General features: G+C 53.1%; 2 protein-coding genes across 5 annotated transcripts in view; one reads left to right on the forward strand and one right to left on the reverse strand.

Moving 5' to 3' along the window:
• LDAH (lipid droplet associated hydrolase) overlaps window positions 1-4,522 on the forward strand; it is an 88,452-nt gene extending 83,930 nt beyond the window's left edge. For all 4 annotated transcript variants that reach the window (XM_074331739.2, XM_074331738.2, XM_019756685.3 and 1 more), the window contains one exon: window positions 2,276-4,522. In XM_074331739.2, the coding sequence (XP_074187840.1) occupies window positions 2,276-2,494 (219 nt within the window). In that variant the 3' untranslated portion in view covers window positions 2,495-4,522. The remainder of the gene's footprint in view (window positions 1-2,275) is intronic.
• A 13,154-nt stretch (window positions 4,523-17,676) lies between these two features.
• GDF7 (growth differentiation factor 7) lies at window positions 17,677-21,977 on the reverse strand. The gene is made up of 2 exons (XM_019756336.3): window positions 21,494-21,977; window positions 17,677-18,691 (listed from the first exon to the last, which is right to left on the reverse strand). The coding sequence occupies exons 1-2, from the start codon at window positions 21,882-21,884 to the stop codon at window positions 17,730-17,732; spliced, it is 1,353 nt and encodes a 450-aa protein (XP_019611895.3). The 5' UTR covers window positions 21,885-21,977; the 3' UTR covers window positions 17,677-17,729.
• Window positions 21,978-26,472: the final 4,495 nt, after the last annotated feature.

Genomic DNA, 26,472 nt, shown 5'->3' on the forward strand with positions numbered 1-26,472 from the left:
CGAGAACTAACGTTATAGCCTTATTGGTAGCAACTAATGCCTGCCGACAGCTTGTACTCCCAACAGTATTTTAAGAAGAGGCTGGAGCGGGGTGGTTGCTGAGAGATTCTAGGAAACTTCTTTGTCTACAACTGGCGAGAATAGTCACCCACTGGTTGTAAGGTCGAAGCATATTGGAGCTGTAGAAAGACTGACTCCAGGAGGAAAGAACCAGGCAACTGCGCAGCTCTCCTGTTCCCCAGGAAACAAAGTACACTCTGCTAAGAGCCATGGAAAAGTGGATTTGGGGTTTAGGGGCTTTGGAGTGCCCAGAAATGGTTGTAGTGGGCAAAAATCGGAGAATGGGAAGAATAAATTAGTGAGAAATCTATATGCCCCAGATCCTTTGCATCATTCAAAACTAAAACTCCAGGTGACAACCAGAAAAATCTCTATGAAGTGATTCAGAATACGTCTGCAACTCAATGTTTAGTTGTTAGTTATTAACTCTCTGGAGTGTGCTACATGAAGTAGTTTCCTCTTGAAAGTGTTTTTAGCTAAGCATCTCTTTAAATACTGGTTAAGTCATAATGTTATTGTAATAAAGGCCAGTGTTTTTATCAGAGCCATTTCACCTATTCACATTCAGCCAATTGGTTTAATGATGATACAGCAGTTACCCCGTGGGCAATAACACGTATGTCCCATATCTTCCTCCTGCTACCATTTGATCCCCTCCAATCTCTTCACCACTGCACCTGGAAAAAGTTTCCTCCCATTCCGACCTGATTATGTGAAGTCCTTTGTTAGCTCTGGTGGACTTCAGAGTAGGTACAGCCTCCTGAGGACGGCACAGGAGATCATGACCTGATCTCTCTGCCTTGCCCGTCTGATCGCCCACCAGTCTTACCTTCCAGCCATCTGTAATGACTCCCAATTCCCCAAGCAGGCCATGCTCCTTCAGACTTCTGACTTTGCTTGGCCTGCTCTGCACAGTGTACTCCCCCACCTTGAAGACTCCACTTGGGCACCAACTCTCTGGGGAACCTTTGCTGCCCACCAGCTGTCCCTCATCTGGGCTCTCTCGTTGTCTTGTGTAGGAGCACCTCCAGGCTTCCCCCACCAGAAACTGTCTTATCATCTCTTCGCCAGATTCCCAGTACAGGGTAGATGCTCCATAAGTATTTGCTGCACAGATTAATGAACAAGAGTTTGAGCGAGTGAGTGAATTTGGTGTATTATGGAAACTACAAGTGACTAACTGGCAACTTAAGGGCTGGAGCGGGCATAACTCTTTCTTCGGTGATAACAGATGCCATAGGGACCGGTCCTTAAAACTTACTTCTTATTCTTTGTAGAAATTACCACTATATACCCCTCTGAATAAGATTTCACTTTTGTTGCCCTTTTTTTTCAGAAATTCAGCACTAGAACATAGTTTTTAGTGAAGAACAGCCTAGAGCTAGACACACATATGTGTATTTATCATAAATGTATGTGTGCATAAGTACACGTATACATATATGTATACATATATGTATGTATGTGCCCGTGTGCATATACACAGACAGGTATGTGTGTGTACATGTATACATATATGCATAGGCATGTACATGTGGTGTGTGTGTGCGTGTGATGAGCAGGTATAGATTAATCTTAGTGATGCCTCAAAGGAGATTCTGTCTCCATGCAGCCTGCTTGCTCTGACCTGAAGTGTGATTATAATAGCTCCCCACTGAATCAATATGCTCTCCTGCGCATGGAGCCTATTTGTAGAAATGTCATAGACACTCACAGGGTTCTGATCACATTTCATCTGCTACATTGAGAAGCCTCGTCTATCTAATTCATCTTTGCATGCATTCAGCACACGTCCCATATGCCTACCATGTGGGTGTATGAAAACTATTAAGTGTGTAATGAATGGTCCCCAGTCACTCAGTGATTTTGTCTCAATAACTCTTCCTTATTCTCATCTACCATCTCTCCAGTGTCCATCCCAACCTCAACGTACACAAGTTTTCTGGCGAGTCCTGTAGTGAATCATGGGTGAGCTATCACACAAGTCTCTCCCCGCGTGGGCTTTTTCCCATCAGCTGCCTCTCAGTTCACTCCCACAAACCATGAAGGCTCGCTGCCTTGAAAGAGCCACTCTCTGGAGGGAGCCATGGGACCAGGTCACAGGGCCAGGCACAAGGGCTGCTTTGAAAGCAGGCTGCTTGCAGGTTGCTGTTGTCAAATCTGTATTGGGAGGGGCACGTGTTTTCTAATAAAATGTTTTTGTCTTGTCTTTTAGCTTACATTTTACTATGGTACTATAGATCCTTGGTGTCCAAAAGAGTACTACGAAGACATAAAGAAAGATTTTCCAGAAGGAGATATTCGACTCTGTGAGAAAAAAATACCTCATGCTTTCACCCTCCATTTTTACCAGGAAATGGCTGACATGGTAGCTGACTGGCTAAAGGACGATCTGTCCCAAATAGAAACAGAGACAGAAGGAAACAAGGACTGACGGCTGGCACACAGAGGCAATAGCTAGCCTGCCTCTTAGTAGTAAGTAGTGTACTGAGTAGGTAAATGTTTAATTTTAACATTTGATATTCGAAGAGAAACAGTAAGAACCTCTTGGCTTCAAGACTACCCGCACCCAGTTCCCCCGGCTCCAGGCTGAATGAAGTAAATATAACTGATGAAATATTCCACAGGTTAAACCACACATTTTCCAAGACTCAGGGAACACAGGGATCTAAACAGGTCTCTTATGTTTGCACAAGATACCCAGTGGCACCATCCAGTTTATTTTGGTAGGCAGGATCCCTGCAGACAAAAGGAAGTCCACGTTTAGTTGATTTTAATCGAGTTACATTATAGAATGGGCTCTCCGGGAAGAAATTATGAAACATTCCTAGAAAATGTAACAGAGATCAGTGAACATTAAGTGTATAGTCAGGCATGTGAAGTGTGTGAGATCATGAGAAGGACACACTCACTTTCCCGCAGCAGGAAGTGACAAGCGTGATCTTGGCAGTGGACCTGGGTCTCCCTTAAGGACAGAAGGTGAAGACCAGCCCAGACCAAGTGTGTGCAAGTCGTGGCTGCGATCATCAGAATCGGGCTGGATGCCAGGGCAGCCTGCAGACCGGCTTGGTACTACCTTATAGGATGTCACAGACAACCACGTCGGCCTTTTATCTGGCCACAGTGGCACAGGCCCAACACCAGGGGAGGCACTGCTTGTCTCCATCTCTGAGAAGCTTCCCTGAGGACTGTGATTCCGTGGTCTACCTGCATTAAGCAGAGAAGGAGGTCTGCCAGCCATTGCTCTGGGCAGCTAACCGGATGAGAGTTGTCGAAGGATCCTGACTCTTCCTCCTACCACAAGGCAACAGCAAAGTCTGTGCTGAGCCTTAGTCTGCCAGCTTGTGAGCTCCCTGCAGGCTTGTCTTCTCCAGAGACAGGATGGGGAAGCCCTGGACTGTCCCGAATCAAGCCTGTACTTACCCCATGCAGTCGCCCCTTCTGTGATTTTTTTTCAATGAAACTCAATTGAGGACCAGCAATGAGCCAACTACCCTGCTAGGCACTGAGGATGGAGTTCTTAGCTATATTATGATTCTTCTGAAAATCTTCTAGTAAGTAATTTTCGAAAGGACATCTTTAAATTGGTGACTAGAGATTTACCAAAAATGAGTTCTCCATTCCTATATTAGCTTTGTTAGCTGGAAAGAAATTGTTTTATTAATGGACCAAAACAAGTCATTAAATTTTGTAAATTCAACAGAGAAGAAGCTTGCTCTCTGGCCTAGAGTGGTTTGGGTTTGCTGCCTTCCCCAGACGGCCTCAATCCTGGGGCCCTATGAGCCAATAAATCCCATTGACTGCAGTGATGGTTGACCATGGATCAGAAACCTTCACTTTTCTCCTAGAGGAAATCCCTCAGGCGTTGGCATTCCTTAATGACAATAAGATGTTGGCCTTCCTCTCAAAACTTACAACCCCCTGATGAAAGATTCAGTTCTGATATGCTGCTAGCTCCGGGGTGAGAGTTGAAGCAGCCACTGTCCTTTGGCAGGGCGTCTGCATCCGAGCAAATGACTGCTGCGAGGGGAAGACCCAAGCTGAGGCCCCGGAAAGGAGCCAGTACACACATAGGCCGTTGGCAGGGGCTACACGCAGAGTCCTTATGGCATCTGCACGGGAAGGCCTTCTAGAAATCTGACGCTAGAAGCTAAGACTCATGGCTCTGACGTGCCTTGCATGTAGGAGTTGCCCAGTGACTAACTTGAGCACTTAAGCAAGTTCTGGGTAAAGGAAACCTACTGAAATAAAGAATAGCATCCCCAGCTTTTCCTTTAGCATTACTTTGCACATGACTCTGTATTTCAAAAGTCCACATGTATGAAATTGTATCTTATTTTGGTTTTTCAGAGCTTAAAAAGTGATAAAAAGTAACATGCTGAAGTACAAGATACTGGCTCTTATTTCCCATTTGTCATCTAAGCACCAATAATTTTTGAAATAAATGTTTTACTGGCTCATAGACCTTGCCTGGCCTGGTCTCTGCATGGGGCGGGGCGGGGGGGGGGGGGGAGGCGCACAACCTGAGCAGCTCTCCTGCGTTAGGCGCTGGTCCAGGTCTCTGTGTGAAATTGAAAACCCACTTTCTCAATGCTTCTTTTAGAAAAGGAAGAATCAGATATCAGGAGATTGAAGTTGATTTTATTTTATTAGGAATTAAAAAGACTGAATGTGTCCATGCATATGTATGAAAAGGTACGTGAACTCTGGAGGTAAAAATCACACAGATGGCAAAGCTGTGTGGTTTTCAGGCACCTTCGTCTAACTTCTCCACGCCTCATCGTCCTCACTTATAAGATAGGCTTAATAATAATGCACATGTAACGTTGGAAAAATGAAAAAAGATGATAAAATTAAAGCATTGAGCAAAGTAAGCTGACTGAGAATATCTAATTGGCTATAATCATAATTATTACTAGATATCATAATAATAAAAACTAAAGCCTAAGATTAACAAGCAGTGGATGTAACCCATTTTCCAGTAGCATTTCTGCCGGTATGGCCCAGTCAGCCACATGGATGGGCCTTGTCAAAGATTTAGCTCCGTACGGGGTTATCTACGGCTGAGCGAAAAGCCTGCGGTTGTTCTTCATCTGCTCTGGGCCACGGAGAGGACATCCAGCCTCCAGCGGTGGCTCTCGTGGCCTCATTTCCAAGGCAGGGCTCTCGCCATCTGCTGCTCCACTCAACCCTTGGAAAGCCGGTGGCCTCCAAAGGCTTGACTTTCCTTCACCCTACATATATTAAAATTTCATTTAATTCCCGATTAAAGGAGACTAAGGAGACATGACAACATGATTGTAACACCTGATTCTGGATTAGATGTTTTTGTTACAAATAACATTGCTGGGACAATTTGCACGACGACGTGAATGGGGGCTGCAGATAAGCTTAGAGTAAGAGGTTGGGCGGGGAGTAAGAATACGATAACTTACTGATTTCAGCGGTTATGTTGTAGAGAAGAAGGAGAATGTCCTGGCTCACACTGCAGATACAAGTGTCCGAGGGCGATGGGGCAGCATGTCAGCTTACTCTCAGATCGTTCGGAGGAGAAAAATGTCCTTCGTACTTTACTTGCAACTTTTTTGTAAGTTTGAAATGATTTTGAAATTTATGAAAATAATTATTCAAAAGAAAACCATGCTCTCTCCTGCTGCATCTGTCTCTCATTGCTTCTGTTTCAGAAAGTGAATTTCTTCTAAGCAGCACATGGAAACGGGTTCAAATCCGGGGTCTGTCATTTAAGAGGTTTGTAATGTTACATAGACTTAACCTCCCTGACCACCCTCAGCCCTACTCCCACCCCCCACCCCCGTCTCATCATCCACAAAAGTACTTGCTTCAGTTTGGGGACTATGGATTTGGAAAGAGTTTTTGTTTTTAATGGAGTCCAATGAGGTCATGCATGTAGCATTTATCACCCTGTCTGCCTTGTAGTAGCTGCTCTATAATATGGTACCTACAGAAAAGGAGAGCAAACTTATTTTTCTTTTACCTGTCCCTTCTCTTTGGTGCAGTGGAAGACTCCATGATATCTCAATTTTTGCATTTCCACCCAGCCTGCAATTTGATTTTTGCAGTCTTAGCATTTTTGGTTCATTCTGGGGGCAAGGGGGATACTTGCTCACCTGGCCCAGCTATCTGGTCCCAGGCCATGCAGACCTCCCACACGCAGCCCAAGATGCTCCAACATCACTTCTAGGAGCTTACAGTCCTTTTAGAAAAGATGCAGGAAGCCAAGCATTTCTTAAATAACACCAGACATCACCTTTGTTCCTAGCCTTCTCTTGAAGGAAACAAGAAGATACACTTGGCTTCTCCTTCCTGAGGGGGTGGGGGGAGTAGGGAGCCATCAGTTGCTGGAATTAAGTGTGCTTTGTGAACAAGTATATCTCTGAGGCCTTAAGGCCCAAGTTCTCCTGCAGGAAGGCTGAGGACAGAAAAGCTTTCGCTTTCCAAGAGACAGATTTCTTCTGTGGGGAAAGCATGTGCCCCACAGAGATGTAGGTGAGTGACCACATTGGTCCAGGTAGGCAGTCAGTGTGGGACAGTGGTTAGACTGTCCTCTTCCACCAGAGCGAACGCATCCAGAGCAAGACTGGTGAGGCCCAAGAAGGTTCTGGTTGCCATGGTTCTGTAAAGAGCCAACTCCTGGAGGGAGAGGGGGAGAAGGCTGGTCCTGGTGCCAGAAGGACAGGGAGAACTTGGCTGCGTTTGGAGGAGAGAAAAGCAAGTCCAGAGAAAGAACCCCTGATCACTCTGCACTTTTTTCACACTGTCTCATGTAGACCTCAGTCCTGCAAGGTTTTGATTATACTCACTTCACAGATTACCACGGAGGTGCAAAGGGAAGTGACTCGCTCAAGATCTCACAGCCACTGAGTGACAGCTGGGATTCCAATGCAGAGCCACCCTTCATCCTCTTCTTTCCACGGCCTCATGCTGCCTCCTGGAGGCCACAGCGGGCAGCCTGGGAAGCATGGAGAGTTGGGGAAGGGAGTCCTTGGAGGGGCTAGGGTAGCAGGAAAGTGAAGAGCAGATAGTTGGTAACAACTGAGTCGTTTTAACAGAATGAAAGATGTAACAGACCGGTTTGGGGTGGGGGGATGGGGGGCTTGCCAGGAGGAAAGCCTGCATGCGGGAGGCTGCGCTGAGGCTGCAGGTAGCGCTCTGACCACAGCCGCCTGGCCCGGGGTGGCGGGGGCACTAATTTCTGTCAGCTCTGAAGGAGCACTGAGCTCTGAGCCTCCGGCTTTAAGAGTGCCCCTGCCGCTACCCCACACCCTGGAAACTTGGCCCAAAATACCAACCTCTCCTCTCTCCCTCTGAGCCCTCGTGGTCACCTGTCTATGTCTCTGTTGAAACACTTACCATTATTGTAGGAATTACATTTTTACCAGTCTGCTGCTTCCCTCTCCTGCCGTCCACACTCTTTCCTTCCCCTAAAAGGCGAGTCCTAGCAGATGGAAGTTGTGCCTTCATCATCTCTGTAGTCTCAGGGCTTACAGGACAGGGCCTGCCAATAGCTTTTGTTATCTAAGTTAATAAAAGTTTCTACCATACCTAATAAGAAGCTCTCAAGAGACACAGTTCTCTCAGTCGGCAGATTGTCAGGGACTCTTCGTCCCTCAGAACTGATTACGTAAATGCAGGTGTGACACGGACTTGCTATTTTATCTCTGCAGCATTTCCCCAGCCGAGCTGCGCACAGCTGAGTCAGAAATATTCGAGGACGTGGACAGTTTGCTTTCTGGCACTGGGGACTACAGGAAAGCAAGGTCACTACACCTCGTGGCCCATCCTTTGTCCCCTCCGGCTACAACTGTTACTTCTGTTCTTCTGTGATTAGAAAACCTCTGGAGTTTGGGTATCAGCAACTCCCAAATATGGTTATTATTCGCTGGGCGCCAACCCCCTGCAGCACCCGAGTGGGGATCACAGCAGCAGTTCACAAGACGTGTTGGGGACAGCGCTGCGTGATCATTTTGCATTGCATTCCTCAGACGTTCTGGGGAAGGGGCCTGCGCTGACCTCCCCACACTGGGACAGACTTCCTTGCTGGGTAAGTCTATGGGAAAATTCCTCTTCCCCGGGAGGGGAATGTGACCCTGTGACTGGGCGTCCATGACAGCCAAGGGGTGCAGGCGCACCTGCACGGCCTCCCTCCCTCACTGAGGGACTAGAATCCCGCCTCTGCATCCCCCACCCCCACCCCCCAGGCTCCACAGAACATCTGGGCCTGCTCCTACTGGCCACTGCTGAAGGCCCACGCACCTGCATGTGATAAGACGCCCCCAGCCTCACGGTCCGTGGCTGCAAGCTGGTGACACATGCAGTGTGACACATGGGTTTCTCCCCAGTCACTGTGCCTCCTGAGCAGAAGAGCGTAGGACTCCCAGGGGCACAGCGTGTCCATGACCAGGTCAGGCAGCCCCACCCTCGGCGGTGCTCGTCTTTGCCTCATCCTGCTGGGAAGTGAGCAGGCGTCAGGCATCAGGGCACACCAGGGCCATGGGGCATGGAGAAGCCAGTCTTCACCTCCTTGCAGCATCAGTCATGGCAGGGCCTTCTAACGTGCTCTATCCGTGTTTGGGAAACAGGATGAAATTTTCAAAGCCATCCCTGACTTTCCTTTCTCTCTGTAACTATTGCTTCTCTAATGGATGTGTAATCCTCTAACCACAGAATGCTGGGGTAGGTCAAGTGGAGACTGAAAATAAGAAAATGAACTGACCAGGGATTGTTACAAACAAAGCATAACAAGACTTTACACTTTTCAAAGGCATAAAGTTTCTACATTTATTGTACCTACCAAATGAGTTAGTTGACAGGTGAACATAATTGCTCTTCCAAAGAAAGAGACTCTTTATTTAGTAGCAATGAAATTAAGAAGCAAAAAGGGAGCAGACTTGCTTGATCTATCTCTCCAGACACGTGACCGCAGGGACTGGCATTAATGCATTGCAGGACCACGGGAGCGCAGTGGATATGCGTGGCTATTGCTGTGGAAAGCTGGTCACGCTGGCCTGCTCCGTATGCCCGAGGAGGTAATCCTGGTAACAAGTCATTGTGAGGGAAAGTCCCTGTCATCTTACACAAGCTTTTCTGTCACTAATCCTCCCCCAGAAACACTGAAGGAACGGATGAAATAGCTTTCTCCTTCCTCTGTAGGAAAAAGTCGGGTGAGAGCCAGATAATGGTACAAGGGTATGAGTTCCTGCCGGTCTGGGAGAGATGCTGAAGAAAACAAGGCGGTGTCACTGAGCATGGACCTTTGTACTCGTCTAGAAGAGTACTGAGCAGAGGGGCCCTGTCAACTCCACTGCAGGGCCTGGTGGGTTTCTCTGAACTACGTCATCGGCCTTGCAGAGGAAGCTGCCACGCTTGAGCCTTATGCTTTGGATTTCAGAGGCACGACTGCAGCCTGCAGAGTGGGCCTGCTTGTGCTTCTGAAGTAAGACAGGTCCCACAGCAGCCTGCTGTGTATGAAAACAGAAAACCTCTGAACTCGAACTGTGCTTGCAGTGACAGCATTCACTCATTACACGTGACCATTTTCATTTTCCAAAGAGAAAATGTTTTCCACTGCATATTGGCCTCTTGTCCCCTGAACCTTCTACCTTGCCGTGCAGTGGCTTCATGCAGTAAAGGGCTGCACACAGCGTCCTATGCAGTGTCACACCAGTCACAAAGACCCAGGGAGAAGCAGCAGCATGCCTGAGGCCCCCATCCTGGGGGGCCATCTCCATGTTACAGCTGGAGGCGTTTCAAGGGGGGATGTCAGAGGAATGGGCCCAGAGCTGCCGGGCAGCCCCATTTCAACCTGGTCATTCCTTGCTCCTACGTGGTTGACTGTTCTCAGTGCACGGGAGTAGGGCAGTAAGGCCGAACAACACGTCAAAAGTAGTTCTCCAAAGACCAGTCAGGAGCAGTTTTATCAATAAAATATTTAATCAACTTATCTGTACAAAATATTAAAGTGGTTAATGAAGAGTATACAAGCATGTTTAACAAATATATACTGCTATATAACTGTCAAGAAAAATAGAGATTGCTGTTTTATAGTTCATTTACATTTCAATATGTACAATCTATTTAAACTTGAGAAGACATATACACCGCGGATTTGAACCCTGCTGGCTGGCCTGGGCACAGGCAGCATTCACGACGTCAGCTCCTGCTGCCCAAAGGGCCAGGCTGGGCAGCAGGGAGAAGGCCCATCTCCAGCCCCCAAGCCTTGGCGTTCTGCTCTGGCCAAACCAGTTCTGGAAGACTGCCAACAAAGGAAATTTCGGCTCGCATTAAATGAGCATTTAAAAGTCTCACCCCCTTCCCCATCTTATTCCCGAGCCAAGCTGAAATACAGTAGTGAGTGTCACTGCAAAATGAAAAGGACTTGTAAACTCCCCCCCTCCAAAAAACCTAATTCCTTTTGTCTACAGCTGCTGAAGGAACAACATGTCATTGAGCTGTGACGGCATTACCGTCAGGTTGCGTTGTGCCCATTTCCTTAAAATCACAGTTTTGCAGTCAGAATGCATGTGGTCCTTAAGGGGCAGGGCACCCATCGTGTCAGATGCCGCTGCCCACCCAGGGCCTCTGCAAATGGCACCACGCTGGGGGCTGGTGCAGGAGTTCTGCAGAAACCATGGTAAGAGCTGCTGCTTTAGATATTTAAAAAAAAAAAAAAAAAATTTTTTCAGAATCCCCTGTTGTCATCTGCTGAAGGGCAAGCTGCGGTCAGCATGTTAATCCTTGTAAAAAATGCATTAACTTTTCATTTGGGGTGAAATACTTCCAGCTAAAAGACCTGAAGTCATTCAATGATGATTCTCTGTCATAGAGAATATAAAAGCTGTTTGCACCACTCTATACAGTGAAATAGAAAAAAAAAACGACCCTAAGGAAGCTCGTATTCATCCTGTGACATCTGAAGTGGAGAATGCCGGAGAAATTCCCCTTTCCAGTCTCTCTTCCTGGCTTGGGGCACTTGAATATTTCCCAGCCATAAAACACGTTTTACCCCAAGCTTTCTTGTTTCCCCAACTGGATCATCCTTTTCTGAACAGAGTGCTGAATGGCTGACTTTGCTGTGACTGTCACAGGTCCTGACCAGGAAATATACGTTGCAAAGAAGTAAGCCCCGCTCCTGGGCACTCCCCTTCCTCAGGCAGCCTGCTCAGCGCTGGCCAAGCTGCTGCTGCTCGAGCTGTGGGGGAAACTCGGACCCATGTGTTTTCTTCTGCCCTCAGCAGTCTTCTGTCATGCAGAGGTAAACATGTAGACAAGGAAAGGCCCTCGACACACTTTTTCACTGCTTTTCAGACTCACCCCACTGAAAAAATCCAGGCTAGGGCTGCCCATGTGTGAGAGGTCTGAGAGAAGCCGGGCTCGTGGGAGAGTCCGTACAACAGATACAATTTGTGCACCTGCGTAGAGCCACCTGCTTGCTGGCTTAGATGCTGCCCTTTGCAGCCTGTAGCCCCAAGAGCGTCCTCAAGGGAAGTTCAGCCTCTGCCTTGGATGGGTGTGTTTGCCTGTAATTCAGCAGGACTTCTACGAGTAAGTCTTACCGGGAGTCTGGCTTTTGTCAACCACAAGCACACCTGAGCCCCGGAAGGCTCAGCCGAGGTTCTGGATTCTGACGGCCAAGTGTTTGAGCGGGGTCTAGGCCCGGCACAGCCACCTGGCCCCGTTCTAGCTGCAGCAACGGCGTGTGGTTGTTGCCACCTCTGGTCAGATGGAGCAGCGACCAGCGCAGAGATGATTCTGCAAAGACGACAGCCCTTGGCCCACTTCCTGCCAGGTCAAGTCTCCAAAAACCACCGCACCACAATCCTGTTTGCCTATAGCTCTAAAGCGGGGGAAATAGAAAGGCACAAGCAAAACTGCTGGCCACCTCCCGGAAGGTCTGTACTGCCAGGCCCGAAGGCGCCGAGGATTCAACCATCGGAAGCTTTTCCTCGTTTTTCTAGACAACTCATTTCACATCCCGTTATGAACTTAGAAAAAGGATATAAAGTTTCTGCAGAAGGAAATTCCTCAGGCAAAAGGAACAGTGCAGTGTGCTCCATACACCAGCACGCCAGGCTGTCCTGCCAACACACTCACCTGACTGCAGAAGCACCTCTCAGAAAGTGTCCGTGAACTCTTGCCATTGGAGGGGGATGTGTGCGACAAAGCAGTCCTTCGTTCTGCCAACACAGACGCAGGAAGGGCCTGCCAGACTGCTCGGGACGTCTGCACAGGCAGGAGGAAACGGACTGCCACGCATGGGTTGCGTGGCTCTCAGGGCGTATGTACACTTCACAACTACAAGCATGATCGGAAACGCAAACCAATTTTCAGTGACCTCGCAGTCTTTGACCCCACACATCCTAGGTTGCTGTGCTGTAACTGGTGCTGCTGCCGTGACCCAATCTGCCCGGCCAGAAGGTTCTATGGCCAAGTCCAAGCCCGCTGTAGGCACGGCACCTGCCCAGGTGATTGCAGGGTGGGTGGGAAGAAGCTGAGCTCTGGTGAAGCTGGACCTGCGAGCAGAGAGCGCCCCTGAATGAATGGCCAACTTCCACCCTCTCCCTGCAGCCACATCCGCGTAGGTGCCTGTACGCATTCAGCCAGAAGTGTGGTTCCTCTCACCGAGAGCCTCCTTGGGAGGTAACTATTTGTGCAGTTCTGGGCACAAATTAAAGTCCAGAATGGCACACACACAGGAGAAAACTACTCGAGCCTGAATAGCCAGAGGCTCCAGGAACAAAAGACCAAGCTGGCTGAGAAATTAGGAATAACATCTTTTTTGAACTCCCCTGTTCTAGTGTTTCTTCATGTTAACCTCTGCCACCATTTCCAGGCCATAAGAAAGAAGAGAAAGGAGCTCTTCTGATGCCTGCCCCTGGTTCACTCCCCTGGCAAGCTGTACAGACAGGGCCATGGCATGAGGTGACAGCAGGGCAGGGGCCTGGTGGAGCAGTGTACCCTTAGACAGGCTGGCTGGCCTCATCCAGGGGCTCTGGGACACTTCCGGTCCCTGTCTGGGCTGTCAACAAGGCACAGCCTTTTCTCTGTTCCCCACACACACCAGCAGCAGGTGGGAACCTTCCCCAACTTGGTCTCAGAACAGTCTCAGCCTGAGTATGGCTCTGCCCACGGCCGTGTGAGCATGGAACTCGAACTGGGTTGGCAGTGCACCTCAGCTAGGACACAGGAAAGGTCGTGGCTTTGGTGAGCTGAGCCCCCCTGAGGTCCTGGCCTCTCCTGCACCGGCCTTGCCCCAGGTGGAAATCAAAGCAACATCCATGAAGCACCAACAGAGGCGAAGAGTATAATGGACACACATTCACACATGTACCCACAGGCAAGAGCTGCCACACTTGGGACAGGGACCGGGAGGGTGCGTTTTCCAGGAACGTCACATTTGCTCTGCCTTTCAACTATGTGTGTGTTTTTGGACAAAAGAGAATGCCAGAACCACGGGACTGGAAAGCTGCTCACGTTACAGGGGCAGAAGCTGAAGCTCCGGGCAGGGAGCTGACTGCCCACAACTTGGCTAGGCCTCTCCGGGTCGCCTTGTAGAGCTCTGAGGCAGGGGCAGGGGGCGGTGGGGGACAGTTCACTGCTGGGCTCGCAGAAGCCCACTGTTGCTCAGTCCTCAGGGGGATCGAGTCACTTCCCACTCACTCCCGACATTTCCTAACTGATGACTCGCTTTCCTTCCCAATCCAGGCATTTTCTGAGACGGCAGTGAAGGCCCTTTGCTCCCTCTGACAGACTGCTGCCTTCCAGAGCCTCAGCCCTCCTGGCCCACCTGCTGTCCCACTGAGAGGGCCCTGTTTTCTAGGCCGAGGGAAGATTGTGTACCCCCACTGACATGCTCTCATGAGAATCAGCAAGGCCGTGAGGACATCTGTGGCCCAGAGATGCTGTAGTGCTTTCTCTTCTCCTCCCTGGATTTTCTGGAGATCAGATTCAAGCAAGGGAAGAGTCTGACTTTTTCTGTGCACAAGCTGCTCTCTGAAAGAATTCAGTTTTTCTCCCTGCTTTAAGAAGAAAAATCGGTCTGCAGTCCCTAGTTATTTTCTGCTGAGTGTGAATGAAGCTGTGAACAGGATAAATGATTTGCAGGATTTGGATTATACTCCGACTACATCCACAGGGTGGTCCGTACTGGTGCACTGAGAGCAAGGTTCCTGCTCCCGCCGACACCTCCACAAGGCCATCGTGGGAGGTCACTGTGCTGGGTTTGATGGGCTTGACTCCACTGTCACCCGATCCACACCTCTGCTCTTTCCCATGCCACTTTAGCAATAAAATGTCAGGATAGTAGAGTGAAGGGGATAATGTACATAATGAACAGGCACCGCTCAAGCCTGCTTCCCCAAGCTAAGAGGACAAAGCCCACCGCCCTCTCCAGAGGACCTGGCCCCACTGGCTTGGAAAGCCAGACTTCAACCAGAGGAACATGTGGGCAGTGGTGGACACGGCCACCCTTAATACTAAAGTCTGGCTGCCGGCAACAGTGACCAGACTTGGTGTTTGGCAGACCCAGCACCAGCGCCCCTGGGGCCCCACCTGGCCTGCCCTGTGTTCCCCAAGCTGGGATGCCAAACCCTCCTCTCTAGCAAGAAGAGTGATTCAAATGATCTCCACTGGCAGTCCATGAATCTCCCCAACAAAATGAAAACTTTGGTTTACTTCAGGAGAAATACTTTGGTGACCTGGGGGTGGGGGGATCTGCCTTCACTCACAGCCCTGACACACTTGACCCTGCTCCCCAGCAGCCAGCTTGCCCATCAGTGGGACTGGAGCTCCCAGCTGGGTGATTCGGCCCCACTCCCCACTGCCTAGAAGACGGACAGACTACCAGCTGTGCTGGCAGAATCCCTTCTCTACAACTTGACAAAGCTAGTCTGACCACATCTCAGCAGCCAAAACCTGTCTGCCTCCACCCGTGGTGGCCCTTTTGCTGCATTTTTACAAAGTGAAACACATCCTCTCCACTCACCTACTTTGAACTCTGAGATGCCAGAGGCCGGAGCAGCGTTAGAGGAGGACCCCGGTGGTGGCCCCTGGCGGTTACACGCAGCTCCAGAGGAAATCCGGGAGGTACCCCTCTTGTTTGGTAAGCAAAGAACACACTGGAGGCATCAGGGCCACTGAAGGACCTGTCACTGGCCAAAGACAATGCCCTTCCCCCACCCCCCACCGCAGGTGCAGCCAGGACTCAAGCAGGGGACACCCACTCCTATATCGCTTGTCTTGATAGAGGACGTCATTAGAAGGAAACGGAGAAAATGGAGATTTTTTTTTTCTGACATAAAAAGCTCAGACTAAATCAAGACATTTCTTCCCCCAAAAAAATTTTCAAATCACTAAAAAAGTATCAAAATGGTTGTTTTTTGTCCAAAGATATTTAAATACCCTAGAATTTTTTCCAAATAACATTTAACTATAGTTTTCCATTAACTCCCTTTCTAAAACTTCTAATACTACGACTTTTATTCTTCATTATGACAAGTATCAGAGCAACCACCATGCAATTGTTAAAATTATAGTTTTCAAAAAGCAAGAGAGGTTTCTCTGGCAAAATCCATAAATGTAAGGGGACCATCTTGGCCCAGTCACTGAAATTGGATGGAGGTGTACCATTACAGCCACTTTGGGATTTTTTTGTTTTAACCTGAAGAGACTTGCATTTTCTGGTTATTTATAACTACCCACATAGCCACAGCATATAAATTCACATTATAAATGTGTTTTCTTTTCCTTTGGGGGAATTTTACAGCATGAAAAGCACTCAGGTGGGGCCCTTAAATAAATTAGCTGTATCTCTCTCTCTCTCTCTCTCTCTCTCTCTCTCTCTCTCTCTCTCTCTCTCTCTCTCTCCCCCTCTCCCTCTCCCCCTCCCCCCCCTCTCTCCCTCCCTCCCTCCCTCCCCCACCCCCTCAGAATTAAAAGGTGTGTAACTGGTTGTGGACCTTCCCTTCATATCCACGACAAGAAGGGCAGAATGAATGCCTCTCAGGGACCCTACAGGAGAACACCCAGCACAGCCTTCCTTAAACAGCAGCATGCTGGAGGGCTGCAGAGGTTTTCAAAGAAGCTCTCAGAGCCCCAGACAGGTGTACCCCAACTTACATCTCTTCCCTCTCCAAACCATTCATACAGGCCACAAAGGACTACCAGACGGAAATGAACCAAACACTATGCAGGCTGGCACGTCCGAGCTCCCTTTTACATGGACAGACAATCCTCCCATCAACACACCTCTGTGAGGCAAGATGCAGGGCCTGGGAGATAGACTTCCACCCACCTCTGTTCCCCAACGCTGAGGCCTGGCCCTTCTGAAGGGGCCACAGCAGCCAAGCTACAAATGCCCCTGGACAGAGCAAGGAGGGAGGAGTGGGCTTTTCTCCTGCTCTGAACCACTGGGCTGTGGGGAGTTGAAAGCTCACAAAAGCACTTTTGTGTGGCTTCACTCCCTGCTACTATCACACTGCCAAAAATTACAGCAACAACACAGTGAAAGCGTGTAAAAGCCAACACAGATTTGATAGCTAAGCACAAGCACATGTCTGCCCACTCTGAGTGGGTGCCATTGGAGGGGCCATGCAGCCCAGCAGACAAGCCTGGGTCCCCTGCAGGAGCTGCCCAGGACGCCTTCCTGCCTCTTTCAAGCCGTTAAGAGCCTCGTAGGCAGCTCCTTAGGAAAACCACTAGGAAGACCCAGAGCTCCCCACCTTTCCCCACTCCCAGCCACTGCACTAACTTCCTCCTGGTCCCCCCAAAACACTACCACAACCCGGGGCTGCGCAGCTTAGGAGCTTCCGAACCTGACGGAATGCACCCCACCCTGTTTCATATCAGATCAGACTGGCAGTTTAAAACCTCTCCCCCATTTCACTCCCCCCAAAAAGAAAAATATTTTTCCACTTTCTAGATCATTCCTAACTGGAACTGATAAAGAAAAAGGGTGGTCCTGACCTTTGCAGAGATCTGGGAAGCTCCATAACGCATTCTTTCTGACAAATGTTCTCTTTCAAAATTGAGGGGCTCCGTGGATTTTCAAAGTCAGAGAAAAGATAAGGCCTTTTGCAGCGGTTCCTTCCCAGAGTGAACCGCCTCCGTGCAACGCACACCTTCGGAAGGGGCATTTCAGCCCTTCAGTCAGCACCAGGGTGACCTCATCCTGCCAGCGGGCCCTGCCCCCCACTCCATCAGAAACAGAAAGCGGTGAGTTAGAACGCAACACCCCTTTAGTTCACCCATTCCGGAACCCCCAATTCTCTAACCCGTTTCTAGCCTATGTAGTGCCTGTTGTAACATTAATACAAACACCGTCGTCTCCCCCAAAGGGGGCAAAGGGCGCGATGGTGATCTGTTTGCAGAGTACACATGGCTGTGAAATTCGGTAGCGGCAGCTCATCTCTTCCCAGGGCTTTCGGACGCAGTCCACGGTAAATGCGTGCAAGAGTGAACGAGTGTGTGGGAGTGAGTGCTGGTGTGAGTGTGACCGTGCGCTCTCCCTCCTCCGTGCTGGCGCGGGGCCAGAGTCCGACCGCCGCACCCACGCTCGGCCCGGCGCGCGGCTGCTCCTCGCAGGGGGGCGGCGGCGGCGGCGGCGGCGGCGGCGCTGCTGCCGCCTCCCAGGCCCGGCCGGTCCGGCCCGCCTGCTACCTGCAGCCGCAGGCCTCCACCACCATGTCCTCGTACTGCTTGTAGACCACGTTATTGGCAGCGTCGATGTAGAGGATGCTGATGGGGCTGAGGCGCGCGGGCACGCAGCAGGAGGCCGGCGCCGCCTCCGGCGCCATGGAGTTGAGCAGCGTCTGAATGATGGCGTGGTTGGTGGGCTCAAGGTGCGAGCGCAGCGGGAAGTCGCAAACGCCCTCGCAGTGGTACGCCTCGTAGTCCAGCGGCGCGATGATCCAGTCATCCCAGCCCAGCTCCTTAAAGTCCACGTGCAGCGGCTTGCGGCTACAGCGGCTCCGGCCCCTGCGACCTTGGCCCCGGCCGGCGCCTCCGCCGCTGCCCTGCGCCGCCCGAGCCCCGGCCAGCGCTGTCCGCCGCCTCCTGCGACCGCTGAGGACCATCTTCGGCGACCTAGTGCCGGGTCCCGGGTCGGGCGGTGACTCCGCAGCAAGCGCGGCCCCGAGCGCACGGGCCTGGGCGCGGATCTCGCGGAACAGGCTCTCCTTCCTCTGCGTCCGGGAGGAGACGACCAGCAGCGCGCGCTCCTCCGCCGCCGCACCACCTCCGCCCCGCGCGCCGAAGCCCAGCAGCCTCAGTGCCAGCGGGCCCCGCGCCGGACCAGCCACTGCGCGCAGCAACAGGCAGAACGCGCGGGTGGCACGAGGTTCGCGGCGGTGGCGCCTGACGGCGTCCGCTACGTCAAACACATCCCAGCGCGCCCGCTCTAGGGGCTCGGCGGCCCGAGAGTGCAGCAGCCGCGGCGCGCCGGCGGCACCGGGACACGTGGACAACAGCAGCAGCGGTGGGGGAATCGCGCTGCCAGGGCCCGGCTCCCGACACTCGCGGCGTAGCACGCGCAGCTCCGCGCCCACCACCTCGTCGGCGTCGGAAAGGCTGGACAAGTCGAACAGGAAGCGCTGACCGGTCTCGGCTGCCGACTCATCTGCAGGGGACGGGCAAAAGTAAAGAGAGAAACAGTCGATTGAGAGCAAGGTCTGCACTCCCGCCGCGGGCCCTCCTAACTCAAATGGCCGAACCGGGTTGCGGGACTAAGGCCGGTTGGAGCCGGCGCCCGACCCCTCTTCTCGGCCCCAGCCGGGCAGATCCCATCCTGGTCCAAAGGAAAGAGAGGGTTTGCCCCGACTATCGGGACCAGGGCTTTGGTTCATCGAGCCACAATTCCCGCCACCGCGACAACCCACGGACATTCACTTATCGATGAGACGCGGGGCTAGGAAGCTCATCCTCGCAGCCTAGACCAAGACTTAAGGCCACTATAGTTCTGCTGACTGCCCCAGAGCCACGGGTTTGCGGGGACTAGGTCGGAGGCCAGACTTTCGGCGGGTAGTGGACAGAAGGCCCGGTGGGCGCATCAGAAGTTGTGCGTCCCTTCCAAGGCCCGCAGGCCAGGCCGACTGTTTGCCCAAGGTCCCGCGCTACACGGGGACTGCTCGTTATCGCCCTGTTGAGTCCCAAGGACAGCCGCGGAGTCCCGGCTGTGCGAAACGGAAAATTCTTGTCCCCTGCGAACTCTGCTCTTTCTGCTCCCTCTCGTCCCCAGCCCAGCTGGCCATTCCAGCCGGCCATGGGCTCCCATGCAGGCCGAGTGGGGCCCTGCGAGTCCAGAAAGGGAACCCGTCAACAGGGCTCCAGAGATCCTCTCATTCGTCCAGCTTCCTCGCTTTGCCGAAGGGGAACTGAGGCCCAGGTAGGGGCCGGGCTCAGCCCAAGGCCTCAGAGCGATGAGTGCGGCTGGTCGCAATCCGAAACTACAGGCTCTCAGATTCTCACAGTGTTTCCTCGACCTCAGATGGAGGGGGAAGGTGGCAAAGAAGCGCAAGGGACCTTCTCGGAAGGGTTTGTGGCAGCGGTGACTGTCTTGCTGAAATGAGCACAGTGGACCAAATGAGGTCTTGCCTCCAGGACCCAGCCCGTCCCTTCGCATTTACTCTTTCCCTCCTTTATGACTTATCTCAGGCTTTCAGATTTTACTTCTGCTCGTGGGTGCTTTTTTCTTTGGGGGCTCAAAAAAAAAAAAAAAAAAAAAAAAGTTGAAATTCCACCAAGCAGCAGATAAGGAGCTCCCTTTGAAGAGAGTCATATGGTTTCATTTTGCCCCAAAGGCAGAGAGACTGTGCAGACTCCCCCCACGATTGGAGATTTGCTCACCAACCACGGACGCCAGGCCCTGGCTCTTGAGGTCTGAAGTCTGGGAGCTGCCGGTGGCCTCGGGGGTCCTCAAGAAGCCCTGCTCCAAGTTGAGGCTCAGGTTGGAGAGGGAGGCAGGAGAGGCAGTGGGCAAGCACTCCCCCTGCACTGCTTGCTAACCAGAGCGCTTTCTGGGAGCTGCCCGGTTACCTCTCTCTGCTTCAAGGATGCCACTGCATCCCCTCCCTCCAGAGGACAGAGAGGGGACTTACTAGCCTCTCCAGCCAAGCGAAGTGCCCCAGGAAAGTATTTGGCTCAGGCTGAGGCTAGGGTAGGCCTAACTCAACCAAAGAAAGAGCATCTAGTGCCTTTCTCAACCTGGGGCCCTGCACACTCCAGCTCTCCCCTAGCCTTGCAGCCTGACCAGTAGCATAGGGCCTGGCCTTCCCTGGGCCTGTACTCCAGGACTGCTGCTTCCTATGAGTACCCCAGCATCCAATCCAGGGGCCATGCCAGGCCCTCAGAGGATGCTTGCAAGTTCCCACTGGACTATAGGGCCATTTGGGCCCAGGATGTCCTTGCACCCAAAATAAAGCAGTAGGGTGTGTGCGTGTGTGTGTGTGTGTGTGTGTGTGTGTGTGTGTGTGTATGTGTGTTGGAAGCGGTGGGTGATTTGGTCACTGCTCCCAGGCGGGCCCATCTGCAGCAGTACTTGCTTTCCAGCCCCGTTTGCCCTCCTTTCTCTCCTCCCTGTATGCTGAATCTCTGGCTGGATAGAATTAAGCTCGAAATTACTTGCATTTCCGCCTGAAATTAGTTAAATCTTCCCTATCTGTCTGCTTTAATGACTTCAATAGAGATTAATAAAATCCAGATGACACAGCAATCACCACCGCTTCACCCACGTCCTACCTTTGGAGGGCCTGGCTGGGAGTAAGGTGGAGCGCTTGTTTCGGGAGAGGCCTGCATTCCCGCACTGTCGCTGGCCCTCCTCTCCTTCCCACACAACCGGTCCTCAACCTCCAGCTCTCCTGGGGACCCAGCACAAAGCACAGGCACCCCTAGCTACACACCTGCACCCTAAAGCAGCCTGCTGAGAAGGGCCCTCTTCGTACCTGGTGATGCCACCAGCCTCTCTGGGGCCATTTGTTTTAGTCTGACGCCTGCCTCTATCTCACATGCCCCTGAGTTACCCCCCATGTAAATGGCCCCTATGAGACTCGGAGCCGCCGAAATTGCTGCAACGAAGCAGCCACCGCCACTACCGCTCGCAGTCCCCCCGGCAGGACACCCTCCTCTTGCTTCTCAGGATCTCCGACTTAGCCTGCCTCCTCGAGGGGACCTGCCAGCTGCAGGGCCAAAGCAACCCCGCAGAGGGACCAACTCAGCCCTCTGCGGCCGGGCCCCACGAGCTGCCGCGGCTCTCGCTACAGTCCAAGCGCAGCGGGTTCAGGTGCGTGGGCCTCCGCGAAGTTTCTAACACCTGAGGCTGGGACGGGGGTCTCGCCCCGACTGGAAAGGAACAGGGCCACGGCTCCGGCGGTGACCTCCACCTAGGACTGGACAGGATGGACAGGCGCAGTAGAGGCGTGAGTACCTTGGGTCGCTTGGTCTGCGAAGCCGGTGATTGTGTCCGCGCGGCCGTGGCGCCCAGAGCCCGAGGTGGAGGCGGCGGCTGCCCCGGCCGGAGCCCTCCCGGCCAGGCTCCGGTAAAGCGACATCATGAACTGGTGAGGCACCACCGATCCGTTCCTGAAGCCGGAGCCAGCGGCGCGGCGCGCAGCGCGGGCCCCGGGAGCCGTGGCAGCCGGGGCAGCGGAGGCGCCCGCAGCCTCGGGGAGAGTCCGCCGGCTGCCGCCGCCGCCCCCAGGACTCCCGGCCGGCCCTGTCCCCGCCGCTCGCAGTACGGCGGCCGCTTCGAGCCCGTCGCGGGGGCGGCAGGCGCTCAACAGCCAGAGGCAGAGCGCGGCGGCCGCGCTCAGGTCCATGGGCTCCGTGGGCCAGGCGGGCGGGAGGCGCGGGCTCCGTGGCTCCGGGAAGTCCCCCGGCGCCTTTTGAACATAGTGTTTAATAATGGGGGAAGTGTGCGCAGCAAGCCGCGTCCCCCCCTTTCTCACCCCACCCCCGCCCAACGCCAAGAGCAGCGCCCCCTGCTGAACACTCTAGTGGCAGCGCCGCGCCCCCTACTCTGGCCTAACGAGGAGTCCAGGGCAGGAGTTTCTTCCCCCCGCCCCCCACCGAATCGCTGCATCCCCACTCTCGACAAGCGAGTGATAGCGGCCAGAGGCTCCCGCCACAAAACGGGGACCGCCTCCCTTCCCCACCGCCTTGCGACACCCCTCCGCCCATGCTGCGCCTGAGCCAAACGCGCCCTCCTGAGTTAGAGGCTCCGGGGCATTGCGCACACCCGCCCAGCTTCTTCCCTGCTCCCCTGCGGAGAAGCACCCGCCCCTCCCCGCTCCTATTCCTCTAGTGCCCGAGATGCCAGAGGTGGGGAGGCGGCATGGCTCGGCCCCGCCCGTCGGTGTCGCGACCGGGTGGTCAAGGCGCGGAGAGGCCACTAGTGTGCACCGGGCCACGAGGGATTGCAGGGCTGACACAAAGGCGCGGTTTTGATCACCCGTCCAACTGTTCCCACCCTGCCACAGCCCCCAAAGATCGGAGCGGGCGTCCAGAGCAGGGGAGGGGACCCGTCGGGAAGAGATCGAGCAGCTGGAAGGGCAACCCAAGGACAGATGGACATGGACCAACAGTCGGAGAGCAAAGGTTTGGGCGCGGAACGTGCGCTTAAGCGGGAGCCCAGATCTTCAAGGAGCGCGGGAATTATGAAGGCAACGCCGGGCTGATGAGGGGGAATGGCGCCCCGTTCATCTGTGCGTGGAAAGTGATGACCTTTCTCCCACCTTTTAGGGGTCAGGCTAACGGAAACGAGCTACCGGGTAGGTTGGGGTGCAGCCAGAAGCCGGGAGGGCGGTTGGCGAAGAGACCCATGGTGGCACCTCTGTACTTCTTTTCCCCGTCGCGGTTATTGCGCGGGGCCGGGTGTCTGTGGAGGGGGCGCCGAGTAAAGGTGGCGCCCCGGAGTGCACTCACGCGGGCGACTGGACACTTGGGTCCGTAGACGGCAAGGGCAGGTTCCCGAGGCCATGTCTCAGGGGTACGCTCAGGGGAGGGTGGTCGCAGCAGGTGTCAGCTCAGCTCCATCCGCCGCCCGGATATCCCCTGAGTGGGAACGTCAAGTGGACCGACAAGCCGCTGTTAGGCAGACCGAGGGACTGAGCGGAACGAACTCCCGACGCAGGGCAGGCGCGTCCTTTAAAACTGAATTTACTACCAAACTCGAAATCTAGATGGGGTTGGTGCGTCACGGTCACTTTGAGTGGGTGATCAGTGTCAATGTCACGTCACAGGATCCAAAGTCGCGTGAGTTCCGACTCTCGCCGCGGTGAGCGGCACTCTGACCCACTAAGGACTCCTGGCCCGGGAGCTCCCTGGCGACTCGGGCCTAGGTTCTCCAGCTCCCCTGCACCGGCAGTTTAGACCCAAGTGAACTCCTCCTCATGGTCGTCGTGGCCATCCCGGCCACTGCGGAGACACGGCGCCCGCTCAGCTTGAGACTTTGAGCCACTCACAAGTTGGGACATACTGGGGCAGGAGGAGACGCCTGATGAGGGGTCTCTCCTCGCCGACCCCAGGCGCATCGGATGGGCAGAGGAGAAAGGCCCGAGATTAGCAAGGGAAGGTCTGGGCGGAAAGGTGACCAGGGCTTCATTAACCCGCCCTGTCTTTGGGACTGGCAGCAAGGCATACCCACAGGAGCCGTCAGTCTCTGGGTAGTGATGGTATAAAGTTGCCAACAAATGGTCAAGCCCCATGGCTCAGCCTGGGGCTTCCTCTTGGGAACCCTTGGTAGTTGGGCCAGGCAGGGGGGAGACCTTGAAGCTGTATTCTAACATGCTGCTAAGTGCATTTTGAAGGGAAGTTCCTCTGGGGCAGCCCCTGTGTTGCCCCAGCAGTCACTGGGCAGCTGCAGGTGAGGCGCAGAGGCAGGTGCAGGAAGTTCTGAGAAGGCTGCGAGAAAACCCCGGGACTGGTGTCCTAACTGTTTTGCATCCCTCTGACGACTGCTCCCCAACCCAGAACTCCAGACTCCAGGTGTCTCAGAAGAAGAGGTGAGTTGGGCTCCAAAAGGGGAGAAGGGGGGAAGCAAGGGGTCCGGTGCATGTTTCTTGACTGGGATTCTCACCCCCAGATCTTCCCTTGGAGCTCACCACTGCTCACCCATCCTCTACAGAAGCTGTTCGCTTTCTCTGAGCACCAGGTCTCTGATCCAGGTGGCAGAATCCCAGGAACTGAAAGAACCTTTTAGGTTATTTAGGCCAATGTTCCATGCCATGCCCGCATCATAACAAATGGCTACCCAGGCAGCGCTTGCACACCTGCAAAGACGGAGAGCTCCCTATCCCAGGCAGCCTGCTGACAGCTCTGAATGTGAGATTGTTCTTTATACTGTACTCCTGAGAGCCACAACATCTCTCAAAGGAACCTTTGTTGTGGGAGTTTACATGTCATCTGGGAACGTGAGCCTGAAACACTGTGTTGATGCCACTTAGGCAGTTAGTCTTGGGTTCTGCCAGCAAGAGCCACATTGCAGTGACCTTCAGGCACCAGGACGGGCCCCAGAAGCAGCCTCAAACAAGTGTCTCCTGCCACATCCAGACACCAGCACATACGCACCCCGCCCCCATATCTAACTGTAAGAGCACAAGGGGGTCCCTCAGGAATGGCCTGCTCTGCTGCCTGCATTGTGCACATGAGAAGGGGAAGTGATCAGGACCCTGTTACTTGGCATCACAGCCATCTGGGATGGCGGGGCCCCTGTGGTCTTGTGCTTTTGCTCTCCATGCAGCTCAGAAGGTCTCAGGGCCACTCTGTCCCGGGCACCCTGTAGATGAAGCATGATGAAGATTCAGCCTCTGCCCTGTCCACTGTTGGGGGTTCTGGGTTCCCACAGGAAAGTACTGTTTTGGAGGATAGAACAGATGCCCCCTGGCTATGACTGGTTGATGCTCCTGAGAGTCAAGAGACCGGAATTCAAATCTTCCTCTAACCTTGGGTCTCAAGTTCCTTGGCTCTTCCTGGTTTTAGATCCCCAAATGCAGAGTGAGGCTGACAGTCATGTGTCCACTGAGGCTTCACCTATGAGAGGTGGAGGGCATGTGGGGGTGGGGCCACTGCCCGGACCTAGCCAGGGGCCTGTCTTAGACCTGGACCCACCATGGTCCCTGGCCTTTGTGACTCAGAGATAGAAGGGAGGGTTACCCTGAGACTTTGTCCTGAGGATGGTCTCCATGGGAAGGCGGGAGAGGGAAGATGGCAATGACATTCACAGAGGCAGCTGCCTACTGGCAGTCACTGTATCTGGTGGTGCTGGTCTCCACTCAGCCAGAGAGGTGCTGCAAATATCTCTCCCAGAAAGCCCTGGGATGGGCTGCTTGGGCCACAGGTGTGGGAAGATTCCAGCAGGATTCTGGCTGTGCCCCCTGTCTGATGCTCAGGCTGGGGTTTCCTTGGGCTCTGAGAAATCCCGCATGCTCAACACAGGGCTGCCGTCCCCAACCCCACCCCAGGTTACCTGGAGCAGCAGCTCTGGCATCCACACTGGGATTGGCTACAGCCTGGCCCGGCGCCACCACTGGCTCGACCTGGCCTTGGGCTGCGGGCCCGTTGCATGGGGGAAAGGAGGGGACAGAGAAGAAGGGAGTAAGTGGGGTGGCTTCTTTCCCAGAAGTTCCACAGGGGACCGCTGGAGCCCTTCCATTTGGGACAAGTGCAGAGGGCTGGCAGACACTGCCATCTGCTGGCCACTGGTTGTAACAGTTGTATCGCGGTGTGGCTGAACTTCTGCCTGCTGGGATAACAAAGACCCGCCAGTCTGGAAGAAGTATCAGGAACCCTGGGACCTCTGCGGTTGAACCAGTTTACCTGGAGCTGTAAGGTGTCCTGGGAGATGAGGGGACAAGGTCATGGACCACACACATCACTCAGGTCAGGAAAGAGACTACAGTATAGGGTCATGGTAAAAATCAGGCTTCCAAACCACCTTTGCAGGGCACCAGTTTTATGTGACCTTGATTAAGTCAACCTGTCATCCTCCATCTCCTTGTCTTTAAATGGGGACAGGGATTCCTGCCTGCCTATGCAGATGAGACTTTAAAACAGGTAAAGTCTTCACCACAGTGCCTAGCTCAATAAAGGTGGCTTTTCCTGTATTCTAGGTAAGTCCCAGTTTAAACAGTTGGTAAGCTAGTTAATCTAACCTGTCCACCCAATCTCCTCTGTATGACCACTGTCTTTGAGGCATGTCCCCTCTGTCGACATGTCCATCATGGATATCAGTTGTCTGAATGTTCTGGAGTTATGTCTCCATTAGATTTTCTTGGAAACTTTTGTGGACACATAAGACTTTTTTTAAAAACTTACTTTTGGAATAAAAACTGGTAACTCTTACAATGGTAATGGGATGTGGAATCTTGGTCAGATAGGAGCCCAAGTTTTCTTTTCTAGACACACAGT

Source organism: Rhinolophus sinicus, chromosome 2 (assembly GCF_057876585.1).
Source record: "Rhinolophus sinicus isolate RSI-liver-muscle chromosome 2, RSI-T2T, whole genome shotgun sequence".
Taxonomy (NCBI): domain Eukaryota; kingdom Metazoa; phylum Chordata; class Mammalia; order Chiroptera; family Rhinolophidae; genus Rhinolophus; species Rhinolophus sinicus.

What these genes read in the sequence shown, in the direction of transcription:
- GDF7 (XM_019756336.3), bottom strand. Translation starts at nt 21,884, where the DNA reads ATGGACCTGAGCGCGGCCGCCGCGCTCTGCCTCTGGCTGTTGAGCGCC. An exon ending in CGCAGACCAAGCGACCCAAG is followed by an intron (nt 18,692 to 21,493) that starts GTACTCACGCCT and finishes CGTCCCCTGCAG; the next exon opens with ATGAGTCGGCAGCCGAGACC.